The sequence below is a fragment of the Odontomachus brunneus genome, unplaced genomic scaffold, assembly GCF_010583005.1.
Source record: "Odontomachus brunneus isolate Ranch 3 - 2012 unplaced genomic scaffold, Obru_v1 Obru_scaffold_126, whole genome shotgun sequence".
Taxonomy (NCBI): Eukaryota; Metazoa; Arthropoda; class Insecta; order Hymenoptera; family Formicidae; genus Odontomachus; species Odontomachus brunneus.
The window spans coordinates 139,168-153,615 of record NW_022639576.1 but is presented as its reverse complement, the minus strand read 5'-3'; the positions used below and the strand labels follow the sequence as shown (position 1 = coordinate 153,615).

Below are 14,448 nucleotides of genomic sequence, written 5' to 3'. Positions count from 1 at the left end.
GAGAGAGAGAGAGAGAGAGAAGGTGCGTTTCAATATTATTATAATTTACCGAAGATCTTGCTCCGATATCTAAAGAGCTTGCTTCTCATGGTTTACCACACACACATAACATACGTACACATTATATGCATAATACTTTCTGTATGTGAATATATTTGTAGAGAAAAGAAAATGTGAAAGCTTTACTTTAATTTTGTATCATTATGGGTTACGTTTAATTCATACTTTAATACCAGTTCTTCCCAGCTCTACTAAAGAACCTGGTTGGTAATCGTCACAACGATGCACGGGTTCTCTGCAAGTTATGTCTTTACCGAATATATTTCCGATAGTAAAATCCAAGATTTTATGTATGATATCGTTCATATCGATAGGCTTCCAAATTTGTTGGAATAAAACTTTTGCTTTCTCACGTGTTGTTCACGTGACGTTACTACATGAACTGTCAAATGGTGTTGACATACCGCGTGTATAATAGATGAATGTCACGAAAATGTTTATATTTTGTCGAATCAGCATTCAGATAATGAGTGAAAAATTATTGAACCAATAATGAATTATATATTATAGATGTCAAATATGTAATTAATTGAATCAAGAACTTGTACTGAGAAAAAACTTTTTGTTTTTTTAACAAGTAACCTTTATTTTCAAATAGAATAGCTCAATGGCAGATCAAAGGACTTTCAATTTTAGATATATGAGGTATATGGTACTTGTAAATATAATAAATATAGATAAAGATCTTTTTATTAAAACAAATAGATAAGATCATTGTACTTAAAAACAATTTAAAAAAATATCTTAAGACCATAATAATTAAACTAAAAAACTAAATAAACACATAAACTTAACATCTATAGAACTCAATTTACACATCTATATTTCTATTAAATATTAAATAAAAATTGATTCCTGATATATGTATTCACAATATATCATCTCTTTAAGAATTTTCTATTCTTGCAACCCCAGTCCCAATCTTATAACAAAGTTTTATAGTATATTACATTGTCTATGTAAAACAAATGTCAAATACATTTAGGATAGTGTTGATGTAATTATTGCCACAATTTATAGTTTCCCAGCTATCAAATATTAATAAATTATATAATATAAATTTAAAACTTGATTCTCCCTTGTTGAATTTGGTCATAAATCTCTGATGTTAGTGAGAGATAACCAAGCTTTGGATCTAAATAATATAATTTGTCTTGAATTTTATATGGATTGTATCCTTCTTCTTGGAGGTCCTTTTTCTTCAGTTTGAATGTTCCTATAAATACAAAATAAACTAATCAAAATCAGCTTATCCTTATTTGATTTATATGTAGGTATATTCAAATATGATAAAATATATATATTAATTAGATTTCGTAAACTATAAATTAAGCACAAATGTGTTAATCAAAGGTAATAATAATAAATTATACAAAACCAAAATGGATATGAAACATGTACATTTATATACAAATTTATATACAAATATACCTGTGAGATCAATTTTTGTCAGAATCCTAACAAATTGTGGCCTGGAATAGGTGGGTAATTGTTCTTTAATGTCAGAGGCTAATTTATTTACATCCAATGTTCCATTTTCATCATAAATTGCAGCCATTCCCGCTCTACCTTCAGCACCTCGAATCTATCAAGAATATTTTATAATGTTACTATATCATAATCTTTGGTTTCTTTTTAATATCGGTATACACAGTTATATTTTTTGAATATTTTACAGTATACGAATAGTATAGTGTGATAGCAATCGTAAATCTAACATATTTTTTTCATTGTCTAGGAGAAAATTTAATTAACAAATATCTTTATATTGTTCATATAGAAAATTAGGTAAAAGAAAACTATGTGAGAGTGGAATAATTATTTTTACCTCGACACCATATATTATACAGTCTCGATAATTGATGAGATTGCTGACTATTCCTTCAATTTCGGAAGTTGATACATTCTCTCCTTTCCATCTGAATGTGTCTCCTGTTCTGTCTTTGAAGTACAAATATCCGAATTCGTCGCCAACAACGATGTCTCCTACGTATATAATTATAATTAAATTTATCGAACTATTCATGGAACGTTGTTCTGTATTATCAACAGAGTTTGTGCTTAACAATACATTTATAATTTTGCATCTATGGAAATCTTACGCTTACGATTGTATACTAAATGAAAAAATGTTGCATATACCTGATAGGAAAGCAGAATCGCCTTTTGAAAAAACATCGCGAACTATTTTTTTCTCAGATGCGCTTCGATCCACATATCCTAAAAATGCTCTTGTCGGATTATTTGGTAGGATTTTACCAATAAATACACCAGGTTCATCTGTTGAATAAAAAATTTGAGTCATTGTAACATGTAAAATTACGAATTCTGAAACTGATATATAAGAAAACTGTTTTTTGTCAAATATAATTTATGAAATTTATGAAATTAGTATACTATTTGTCCACTACTATCAAAAGTAAGGAACTAATTTTATAATTGTTAAAAATCAATGAATGTATCAACTCACTTGGTTCACAGATCTGACACAGTCCTTTAGAATTGCGTATAGGTTCTCCATCTGCATCTACTTTAATGACTGATATGGGATAGACCGATGGAATAATTCTTGACATAAAGCCTATTGCCCCCACCTTGTTGTCAACGTTCACTGAAATGATGATATTCTATACAATGTTTGAAAATTATAAGTTCTATATGTTGCATCTTTCAAACAAAATTATCTCAATAAAATAATGTTAATACCCTGAGACTGGTTCACTAAAAGAGAATATTTTTTTATATGAAAAAAAAAAAAACTGGTAAAATGAATTTTGAACTATTTAAAAAACTCATTGGTAATGAGTGAATTGTATAAGTTTGTTAAAAAATTTCAAAACAGTTATTAAGCAATTTGTACTTACTGATATTAGCATTACCCTCGGTTGCGCCATAAAATTCAAGGACTCGTGGTATATTAAATCGCTCTACAAATTCACTCCATATCTGCGGTCTCAGTCCGTTGCCAACAATTAATTTAATATTATGCTCCTTGTCCTCTTTCTTAGGTGGTACTGCCAATATGTATCGACACATTTCTCCTATATATTGAGCAACCTATTTCCAAAAGTTTTATCAGGAACGTAAATATGACATTCATGTAGTCTTAGTCTCAATAATGTTAGCGAAAATCTTATTAATAAGAAAAATCCAAGTAGAATTTAATTAGTAGAATTTATTTGAAAGATTAAGAAATAATATTGATCATGCTTACACTATAATATAAAAAAACAAAATTTTGCAAAGTTAGAGCGTTACGTATCAAGATTTACACTTACAGTGCATTTGTACTTGATACAGTCGCTGAAATACGAACTAGCTGAAAACTTCTTCCTAATAACTGTTGTATGTCCATGTAACAAAGCCTGACCTATTGCCATCACTCCTCCAGCGGTATGGTACATCGGCAAGGCTGTGTATATTCTATCAGAGTTCCGTAACATTCCAAAAACATGTACGCTGCTAGCAATAAATATATATCTGGAAGAAGATGCATAATGCAGCTCGTTTCAATAATATCTTGCTGTTTAATATTTTGAAACATGGAATGTGACACAACATATTGCGCTTCAGTATCATTTGAATATGCGCTAAAATTATTTTTAGTACGTCTCATTTTCTTTCGTAAAAAGTAAGAATGATTAGTCCTTCTCATTCCAATCGTTTTTGCGACTCTCAGAACTCGTACCGTAACGCAAACGGGACTTACTATTCGCCGGGAACGGTGTTGCGATAACTAGGGAAACATTTACGGATGCCGTTATGTGTGACGTACTTACCTTGCGCTAGTAATAACGGCCGCTTTGGGAAGACCTGTAGTACCACTGGTGTAAATATATAACAATTCATTGTTGTAACCACTCTTTTCCTGTATCGTTGGTGGTGTCGCGGACACATCTATCAAGATGGTGTTTAAATCTTTCTCCTTCAATCCAACTGACATCGCATTCGGGTGATTCCCGAACCTGTATAATGCCAGTTTAACATCCAATGAAGAGGCAATGTCCGCCACAGCTGGAATTAACGGAAATGTTTTTGGCTGAACTTCACCAGTGTAACTTTTGTCGGTCTACTAATCGTACTTATGAAAAAGCGTCGCGCAAACATAAATCTGCAAATGAATTCTTTTGGAGTTATAGGCGTTGAAAGTTGCGCATTCACGAAATTTCAATATTTGGATAAACTGTCAAGAGTAGTCAAATATTATTTCTCTAGGAGATTGAAATAAGATAACGGATGCGAACAAGCACAATTAATTTTTGAGTAACAAACAATAATAAAACGTGCGATCCTAAAGGGTTAAACTAAACCAGGTACTCACGCATTTATGTCCCTACGGCATTTTTTCATCAGTACGATTAGAAGAATATCTGCAAAATTGGGATTAAAAATATATCGTTAAAGTTAGACCAGTGACTTTAAATACAATTTGTACGGCTACATTTAAGGCTTACTTATTCTTCATCGTTATCTTGATTGATGACGACAAAAGCGAGAAAAAAATATACATTTAAAATTCCTACAAAATATGTTAAAATAAAGATATATTCATAAAATAAAGACGCAATTGATGAAGCATATTTTTTAAATTATTAAGATAGATCTTAATAATTTTAAATTATTAAGATAGATCTTAATAATAATTAACAAAATGATAAGAAAAGATTTAGAATAATCTTCTTATTCTAAATCTTTTCTTATCATTTTGTCACGTTAATTTTACAATTATACAGTGTGATTTGTATAAAGTGACCAATTTAATATTAGCAAAATTTGAAGACATGAAAAAATAGTTCATATGGACTTATTTAGCAAATAATTAAATCGATCATTTTATACAAATCTTCCTGAATATTAAATTCATTTTATCCATCAATTCATTTTATCTTTTTTACTTTAACATATTTTACCGGAATTTTTGACATATATTTCTTCGCTCTTCTGATGTCATAAATCAAGATAGTCATGGTGAGCATTCAGAAGCCTTAAACACACTGTTGAAGAATCATTAGTTAAAGGTTAATCACTATCCTTACCGTCGAAAAATTCCGCGCCATATATAAGCGCCTGACATCGTGCAATATTGATACTGTGCAAAAGGCTGTTTTTACGTAGGTTCGTATTAATTAAAGACGTTATTACACCAAGTTTGCTCAAACCTAGCCAAATGGCGACAAATTCCGGCCGATTGTCCAATAATAATGCAACCGCATCTCCTTTTTTATAACCGTGCATTTTGAATATCGTCGCGATTTTGTTACTAAAGTCCTCCACCTATAAATTAACGGAATAATGAATATATTACAATATTATATATATGAATATATTACAATATATTTATATATAACAAATATCGTACGTATACACAGAATGATTCAAGCAAGCGTGTAAGATATCGGATATTATCAATCCTTTTTTCACTGCTTCCTCTGTTAGAAATTTTTCTTTTTTTGTAGTCAACCGTACGAGTTACACATTCGAATTTTTCGTAAATCACTCTGTATAAAGTAAAATCGACTACAAGTTGTTTAGAATGTACCAAGAAATTAAGATTAAAATTAAGATAATTTATAAAACGAAATGCACATAGCAAAGAAGAAATGCAAAACAAAGATTGAAAATATGCACAAAGGATCCGAAGTTCTTCAAGAAAATGTTTTCAGTCGCTTGAATTTGTTATATATTACAACTATATATATACAGTCCCGATAAAAAATCTCAAAGTGCAAAACCTTTATACGATTACACAGTTTCGAGTCATTAAATATTACGGAAGTGACGAACCATCATGGGCACACAAGTGCAAACTTATATAAGCAAACATACGAACGGATTTCTTAAAAAAGATTTTCAAATGTTTTTAATTCATAAACTAGCCATACAAGGATTTTACACTTTGAGATTTTTTATTAGAATTGCAACAACTATAATATATCATAAACTCAAGTGAACTGAAAACGTTTTTCTCATAAGAATTGTGCAAGGTTTTTTAAAAATCTACATATGTATTATTGTTAAAGGTTAAATTGATTGTATATTTATGCAAATGGAATGATCAGCAAATTTAACTGAAAACAGGCAAATAATCATTGCAGGTGTATTTGATAAATGAATAAGAAACGTTGAAATAAAAAATTTACTTGTATCGTTGAACTTGCAAATTTTAAAAGGTCATAAAAGGCGCAGACATCCATGTACAAATCATTAACATATATTTAAGACCTTACAAAGCATATTATTTGAAAATAATTAATGTTGTTTGCGATTTCATACTGCATGATTTGCAAAATATATTTATACCAAATTTATATGAATAATAACTTATTATTGACAACTTCATATATTTTAGTGAGGAATTTTTTAAATATATTTTGTGAATATATAAAATGAGAGTTTGCATATAAGTTAAATCATATATTTTATTTTCAGTAATTCCTTGAATTATAATAATTTCTAAAATCAAGTTATCAACTATTTTTTAATGTAAAATAGCTTATAATTTTATTAAAAGAACAGTCTGCAAAAATTGTGATATATTGAAAGAAAGACATTCACTAAAAACACTAGTTTTTATAAAAAAACAATTTTACCTGTTGAAAGCTCCATTCCTGATCTTCAAATATGAAACACGCCTTGTTAGGATGACGATTGACGTACTGCCTAAATATATCAGCAACATTTCTGTTTTTTCTGCTATGACCACGTATTAACCATAGCATTCTTAAATATCCTATAACTCCTCTGAAAAAAAAGAAAAACTTTTTTATTAAGTTCGAGTTTTATGTTGTTATAAATTACTTTCTTGCGCACGCATACACATACATTAATTCCGAGAACGGGAAACTTTTTTTAATTTGAACAATCTAAAGATAAAAGTCTTAATCATCATAACATCAACTCATTAAGATAGACATTTAAAAGAGCCCTTGTATATCATTTTGCACACTTGCAATAATAAATATATAGATTTTTCGATCAGATATAAGAAATATCTTTTAAATTTCCATCCAGTCAAAATAATGAAAAAAGAACTTTTCCACTGCTTATAACGCGCAGTGCTTATTGCAACGGTATATTGTTTTTTGTTCGGATTCTATAAGATTTCTTGCGAATATGACGTTATTTGTTATCTGCGTAGGTATCTATAGTTGCTTTCCAACAAGAAATACAAGTTTACACAAGTATCATCCTATCTTTGTTACTCACTAAATGTGGAATAAAGATAGAATGATATTTGTGTCTCGACTTGTGTCTCTTGTTGGAAAGCAACCTATGTGTGTGTTAATCATTTAATAGCAGAGAATTCAAAGTTACCAGTAATCATTAACTAGTCGGTATAGAGTTAAAGACGGAAATCAAAGATGATGTTTTTTTTAAACATTACGTTTTTGTTTATTCTCCCTCACGCGTCGAAACCAACAATACTAGCGCGAGTATGCGAAAGTTATAAATTCAGATTGCAAATATAACATGGACTTACGAAATCTAATAATATAGAGTGAGCAATGAATCCGCTGAAAATGGATGTCACAAATTTTTTAGTGAGTGAGAAAAGTGCTAAGGCCTCGTCTACTATACGCAGTAAGTTTACTGTAAGTTTAAAGTGAGAAATAAAAATAATTTCTTTCTTATATTCTCTCTTATTCTCTCTCTAACTTTTTTATACCAAGCTTATTCCGCGTATTGTAAACGAGTTTTAATATAACGGGATGGCTGATGTAATAATCGTCTTAATCGATGGATTATATCCCGCTCTTGATACTATGTGAAATAGTGGTTCTCAATTCGACATTGTTTATTTGCTTCGTTTGTTTATGTTGCCCCTAGGGGAGGGGGGCCTTCTTCGTTTCCCAATATTGTGTCAATTTGATGATAGAGATTACTTTTAAACGTGAAAAAATACTAAAAAAAAGCTCAAAACAGTTACACGGCCCTTCCATGTTATATCAGTCGCAATCACCCATTGAGGCTCCTGACCAATTGCCGCGGCCATATTGGATTGATGATGTCAGAAACGAAGAAAACTCAACATTTCTACAAACCACGGCCAAATAAAAAGATATATCATTAAAATGACACTTGCAATTTCTTCTACACACTTGAGAAATGCTCCAGATATTCCTCTTTTGCCGAAATAACTATTACATAATCGTAAAATAAAAATGACGAAGAAATCGCCTCGCTTTTTAGAAAATTAGCTGTGTGCCAAATATGATCAAATAACTATTTATACGTATTAAACATCATAATAAACACAATATCCGGAACATTTCCATACTTCCATATGTGATATCACGCACTATCACGCTTAGTAATGTTGTGGTTTGCAGAAAAAAATTTATCGTCTGTTTATCGTTAGATTTGTTTTCGATGAACTTTTGCACTAATATAATAAGTTAGAGAGAGACAAGTATACTTTTTTCACTCTAATTCTTCTCTCTTTCTTTTATCGCAATAGTCTGCATTAGTGCAGAAGTTCTTTGGAAATAAACAAATATATTTTTTCGCCTAACATTTAATTTTTTTGCCGTTTTTAATCATGTTACTACTATCAACGTGGTATTCTTAAATGACTGATCAAAATTAAAATGTAAATGCTCTCCACTATTAACTTAACGCGATCATAATCACTGATCCATGATTGTATAGTTACATAATCAGATAAACGTTTCATATAGTGATAAAACGACATTTTGATAAAATCGCCTTTGTTTGTCATTTGTGAGCAAGATCTCTTTTTTTCTTGTGTATCTAATCGTGATTTTTTTGGCGATGAATTACTCTGCAGTTCAAGCGTTTCACTGAAAGATCTCAAAGTTTCGTAAGAGAGAGACATCGTCCGAAAAGAGCTTTAGACGTTTTAGGCTCGGTTTTACCAACGGTTTCTTAACCGAATCTACTAAGTTTCGTTTGAAGGCATTTAAAATTCAGGTTGAGACTTAATTGATGAAACCGAGCATCAGTGTGCTGAGAGAAAAAAAATGATTGATCTAACTGTAATCAAAATTACAATTATTTTTGGCGCCAACCATCTTTTTTGTAGTAAAATAGTATAGTAATGCATACAAGATTATTATCACTAACATGATATAGTAAAGTTTAATTAAAAAAAAAAATGGTTTTCTTGATCATGTAAGTAATTTTTTCTTTATGTGATTATAGTTATAAATAGCAAACATTTTTTTTTCTCAATGCAGACTGATCCGTATGAAACAACGAGCACGTTGATGATGCGCGGAAATGTCCTGAAACGCAAAACCTCTACTCACTTGAAATCACGCGGTAATGTCCTGAAGGCAACGTAAAACCATCTTAGGCGGCCACCGGCGACGAAGTACGCGACCGAGACCACCACGAGCAGCTGCACCAGGTAGATTGGGCCCATGTAGATCACGAGCACGGCCAGGACACCGCTAAGGGCAGCCAGCAACAGCATGATGAGCATAAGGTGTCGGAATACACGGCTGACTGCTTTCCAACGGTTTCTTCCACCTCTGGCGGACTGATCTTTCTCCGATCGAACAGCCGCCGTCGAGCCTATGTTCGCACGTGTACTAGGCAGATCTTGAGCGTCCGCTGGCAGCACGTTCACTTCGTGTCCCACTCCTCCGGTCGTTGTTCTCGCGTCGTATCTGCCGCCACTAGCAGCAGCAGCAGCAGCAGCGGCGGCGGCGGCAGCGGGAGAGGACGCATGCAGCGATGTCGGCGTTGCCACGAACGCGGACACCGCTACCGGGTTCGGCATCGGTGTCGGCGTTGGTAGCGACGCCAACGCTGCGACTGTTGCTGGCTGCGAGTGGCTGGACGACGAGGTTCCTACCGCGGAATAGACCTCGCCACGTTCGACGTCCTGCAATAAAGGACACGAGGTTGTTGGCGGAAACGCTCCGAGCGACAAGATGGCGAAATGAGATCATTAGGACACGACGATGAGTCGGTCGACGGTTCTCAGAAAGGACGACACTACCAAGATGGTACGATGTATCAAAATTGATGTCAGTGACGAGAAAACGACTAAAAAAGAACCCATTCTTCAATCACAATTCAATCGTTCTCTCGTCATTTTCACGTCCTCGTGATTTTTCGTTTTACTTGGGTGAACTTTATACCCAGATAGCACAGAGAATTAAAAAAGAATTCAGTTGTATATCACCAATTCTGAGTTTATTTTTAAATGCAAAAAGAATTCTTTTTACTGAACTGAACTCTGAAGAATTCTTTTTGCATCTGAAAATGAACTCAGAATTAGTGACATACGACTGTATTCTTTTTTTAATTCTTTTTTAATTCTCTGTGTTATCTGGGTACATACTCGTATTCTTGCCAACAGTAAAAAGCAATTTGTTACCTTTTTCGTTCTTTATTCCAAAAGACAATTTTTATATGGATTAAGGAAATTATTGTTAACGTAATTTAGGTATCACTTTGTACATGAAGACGAGGATATTGCGGCCCTTATCCTCAACTCTCTTTTATCGATAAAAGTGGCTTTTTTTTATCGACTCTTTTTTATTAATTCCCTTTAGTTAGCTCTCTTTTATCAATGAAAGTGGCTCATAGTTAATCAGAAGACTTATAAATCACTTTTAGGGGCACCTTTATTGATAAAAGAGAGTTCGGAATAAAGATCTAATTTTCAAAATGAAGATGAGAGGATATTACGATGTAAAGATAAATCGTATGCGATAATTGCGCATCTTCAGCCCCAAATTCTACATGTGAAACGTCGTGCACTTCCCGTTTGAGGTTTTCCAGTCACCGGGTAACCGGAGCAGACTGTACGGTTTTCTAGTTTAATCGACTGCTTTCTAATGATTCAGTTTCTTCTACTTAACACATTTCTCGATATCATTTATCGAGAAACTTGGAGAAACATATTTACACGTGCGGGATTTACGAGATGATGAATGCAAATATCAAGAGCACAAAACCATAAAAAACATAAGATTAGTAGTCGCTGTAAGTAGACAAAAAAATCACGATTGTGTTAGTAGTCGCTGCAAGTAGAAAAAAATCACGATTGCGTCAAAGTGACAAAAAAATGATCGAATCGTGATTGAAAAGTATGCTTAGTCATTTTCTCGTCACTATAATATAATTGTGACATCATGATTTTTTTATTCTGCCTGAGCCAAAGTTTGTCCCAAGTGAGATACATAGATCTAAATTTACATTTACTTGAATTGTAAACCATTTACTTGAATTGTAAAATATATGTTGACATTACACTTATAAACGCGATTCAACTAAAAAATGCACATCTAATTCTGTCTGAAATTTATTGCCTCATTTGAGACAGGTTTCAAGTAACAATCATGAATACGAGCCACAACGACGCGCGTTTGAGACACCTGATGAGGACGAGGTAGCAGGAGTTTTTCGTGCATGCCGTGTTTATCAAATATCAAACAAAACGATACTCACTACAAAGATAGAAGCGTGACTCCACGCGACATGTGTCCTAAACGGCGCTAACACGCATTTCTGCAAGATCCTGCGGAATCGCGTGTTCGTCGCGCGTGAAGTACGTTACGCTCGAATTGCCATAACCATAAATAATGGCGTCCGCGACACTTTGCGACCGATGCGTTTAACGATCGACATCCTATCCTGTGCGCGGATATATTTGTCGCAAGTGAGGACAACCCGACACTTGCCGCGCTAATTCACGAGTGAGAAATTGTTCGTTGTTTCTCGTGGTAGCTCGAAGAGGTGCAGTCAAAGCCGCAGTCCCTTCACGTGTCACGGTGAATTTGGCGGTAATGGTCAAATATCCGTGAGGTTGATCCCCGCAGTTTTCGCTGTGCGATCAATAATCGCACGGCGATGCTGCTATCTCCCGGTGAAAAGCGGTAGCCCTTTAATAGGAATGTTTATCCGCAGATGCCATTTTGCAAGTATAGGTTCGCACCGATCGATGGTGTTTCCTCCCCGCGCTTCCGGTAATTTTTCAATCGTGCTCATCGTGCGCGAGCAGGAGCTCGTGTATTATGATTGCTCGAACCGCTTCTTCATTTTGTGCACGCATTTCTTTGTGTGCACAAGTCTGTTTCACTCTTTGTGATTATTTTTATTTATTGAAGCTCTTGTGTGTCCTCGTCGCGGCTATCTCGACTTATGATGACGAGTGAGAAAACACATGCTGAAAATTCTTGCAAAATACATAGAAACAATATAAGTATCATTGACATTGTGTTTGGTGGTAATATTGAGACCTACGAAATTCTGAAGAACTTCGTTAGAAACAATCTAAGAATGTAACTTCAGAATTTCATATCTCTTTGCTGGAATTTTTATAATGACTTTACCTGAGGATTGGCCAATGGTATATCTTCCCAAATCATAATAAAGAAGAGAGAAAAAAGATGTATTCATAAAATTACGATGATTGTAATCGATAGAACAGATGAATCAACGTGACCAATATGAAAAAAGATAGGTTCAAAATGGTAATTGCGTCAATGGTAAATTGCGTTAATCTTTTGTATTTTAATTTATTGTAATTTATTGATGGTTGACAAACAAAAGCAAAGCGCGTGGACTATTTTACTGATATGTCTGGTCGATTACAAGCATCATTTTATGACTATGACTTTTATTACAACGTTTCTTGCAAGTGATTTTATCGTGTATTTTCTCACCTCTGACATCATCAATCGAGAGTTTCGCGGTGAGGGACCAGTGCTGGGATTCTGTAATCCCTTGTCCACAACCTTGCTTTAATTCTTAAGCCGTAAGAAATTGACCAACCACAGTTGATTATTTTTAAAATAACAGACTGTGGTTGGTCAATTTATTACGGTTTAAAGATTAAAGCAAGTTTGTGGACAAGGGGTAATTCGTTATTGGAGTTAATGACAGTTTCGTCATCGTTGCGCAGCTTTTGTATACCGTAGAAAAGCTGCGCAACGATGACGAAACTGTCGTTAACTCCAATAACGAGTTACAGAATCCCAGCACAGGAACCTTAAATTACGAAGTTCATTGATATTTTTTACAATCGTGTTTTTTTCCTGTTTGATCGTTCTAAATGTGTTTCAGGCTAGCCAAGAGGTTAAGCGGGGTCATATGACCTCGATTCTACATACTTTCGCATAATTACATATTCGATTTTAATTCATTCGGTGATTCAGCAGCAAATAAACTACTCAAAGATATAATATTGTACTATTTACAATGTTAGACTTTTATTAAAGATAAGCATAAATTAAGCGATGTCTCTCATTGCAGTATGTTATTATCGCTATTAAAATATTTCATATGTATATTTTCAGGTCGAATAAATAATTACAATGAGTTAAAATTTGAGAAACTCACTTCTCAATTATGACCCGATTATTTTCTTGTTATTTTAATCGAATCGTGATTTTCTATTCTTTGTTATATTGATAGATTTACGCTCAGAATTTGAGAACTATACAAAATGTACATGTATTAAATTATGAAGTATTATCTCCTTTTTTAATACAACGCACTTTTGATAGACGTTCTTTTTTTTGCTAATCCACTACAACTCCGTTCTGCCAAGCAACACAATGTGCAGTTTATAATATTATTTTACAAACTTTCACGTAATGAGAAATGAGTTTTTGCAAGACGGAAATTATGCTTCGATATATGCGAAAGTTATTACGTAAGACCGAACTTTCACTGACAAGGAATATGACCCCGAGCATTTGATTTTTTCCTGCCGGAAATAAATTGTCAAGCATTAAAATCCGATGTATCTTTTATATATCCTCAAATGGAAGAAAATGTAAAATATCCCTCCTCCTCTTTGAAGCATCCTCTTTAGTGAACATCAAAGTTTTATAGTTAAGACGACAATATAGAAATTCACATGCGAACACAAGAGCGCGCATTATCCTGTTTTATTTTCTTTTATTTTAAGAAATAGTCTTCCCGTATACGCAAAGATTTAATGTTTCGTCATGAGTTGGGCGGCGCAGTCTTAATTAAAAGTTGTGATATATATATCGTGGAGTATTATCAGCATTGTCACACTTTGGTCATATCCTTGACCCATTGTCAAGACTTGTTTTTACTTAATAGTATGCACTTAATAGTACGCACTTTAATAGTATGCACAATTCGTATTAATATGCACATACTTCGCACGCAGAAACATAATGATATTGCTTTTGCATCAACTTGCAAGACAAAGATTGCAGCATTATTATAATTATAACGTGACCATAAAGTTTCGTTACAGTCGAGTTTTGTTGTTTGTATTCCACACGAATATTAAGGTAAAAGTACTAATTTCTGAACACGTACTTGATCTAAGACATTCTTATTGTTTTGGTCTTTAAATACGAATATTTAAACTTTCAACACAGAATATATATATATATATATATATATATATATATATATATATATATATAT

General features: G+C 33.2%; 1 protein-coding gene across 4 annotated transcripts in view; it reads right to left on the bottom strand.

The window, feature by feature from the left end:
- Window positions 1-1,121: 1,121 nt before the first annotated feature.
- LOC116849857 (long-chain fatty acid transport protein 4-like) overlaps window positions 1,122-14,448 on the bottom strand; it is a 15,558-nt gene continuing 2,231 nt past the window's right edge. For 3 of the 4 annotated variants that reach the window (XM_032827449.1, XM_032827448.1, XM_032827450.1), the window contains exons 3-13: window positions 9,330-9,910; window positions 6,651-6,801; window positions 5,097-5,334; window positions 3,840-4,074; window positions 3,339-3,540; window positions 2,925-3,117; window positions 2,531-2,671; window positions 2,203-2,340; window positions 1,889-2,046; window positions 1,492-1,645; window positions 1,122-1,276 (exon numbers count right to left, since the gene is read on the bottom strand). In XM_032827449.1, coding sequence (XP_032683340.1) covers window positions 1,122-1,276; window positions 1,492-1,645; window positions 1,889-2,046; window positions 2,203-2,340; window positions 2,531-2,671; window positions 2,925-3,117; window positions 3,339-3,540; window positions 3,840-4,074; window positions 5,097-5,334; window positions 6,651-6,801; window positions 9,330-9,910 — 2,346 coding nt within the window. Of the gene's footprint in view, window positions 1,277-1,491; window positions 1,646-1,888; window positions 2,047-2,202; window positions 2,341-2,530; window positions 2,672-2,924; window positions 3,118-3,338; window positions 3,541-3,839; window positions 4,075-5,096; window positions 5,335-6,650; window positions 6,802-9,329; window positions 9,911-11,484; window positions 12,142-14,448 lie in introns of those variants that run through there. The other variant, XM_032827452.1, reaches the window with a different exon arrangement.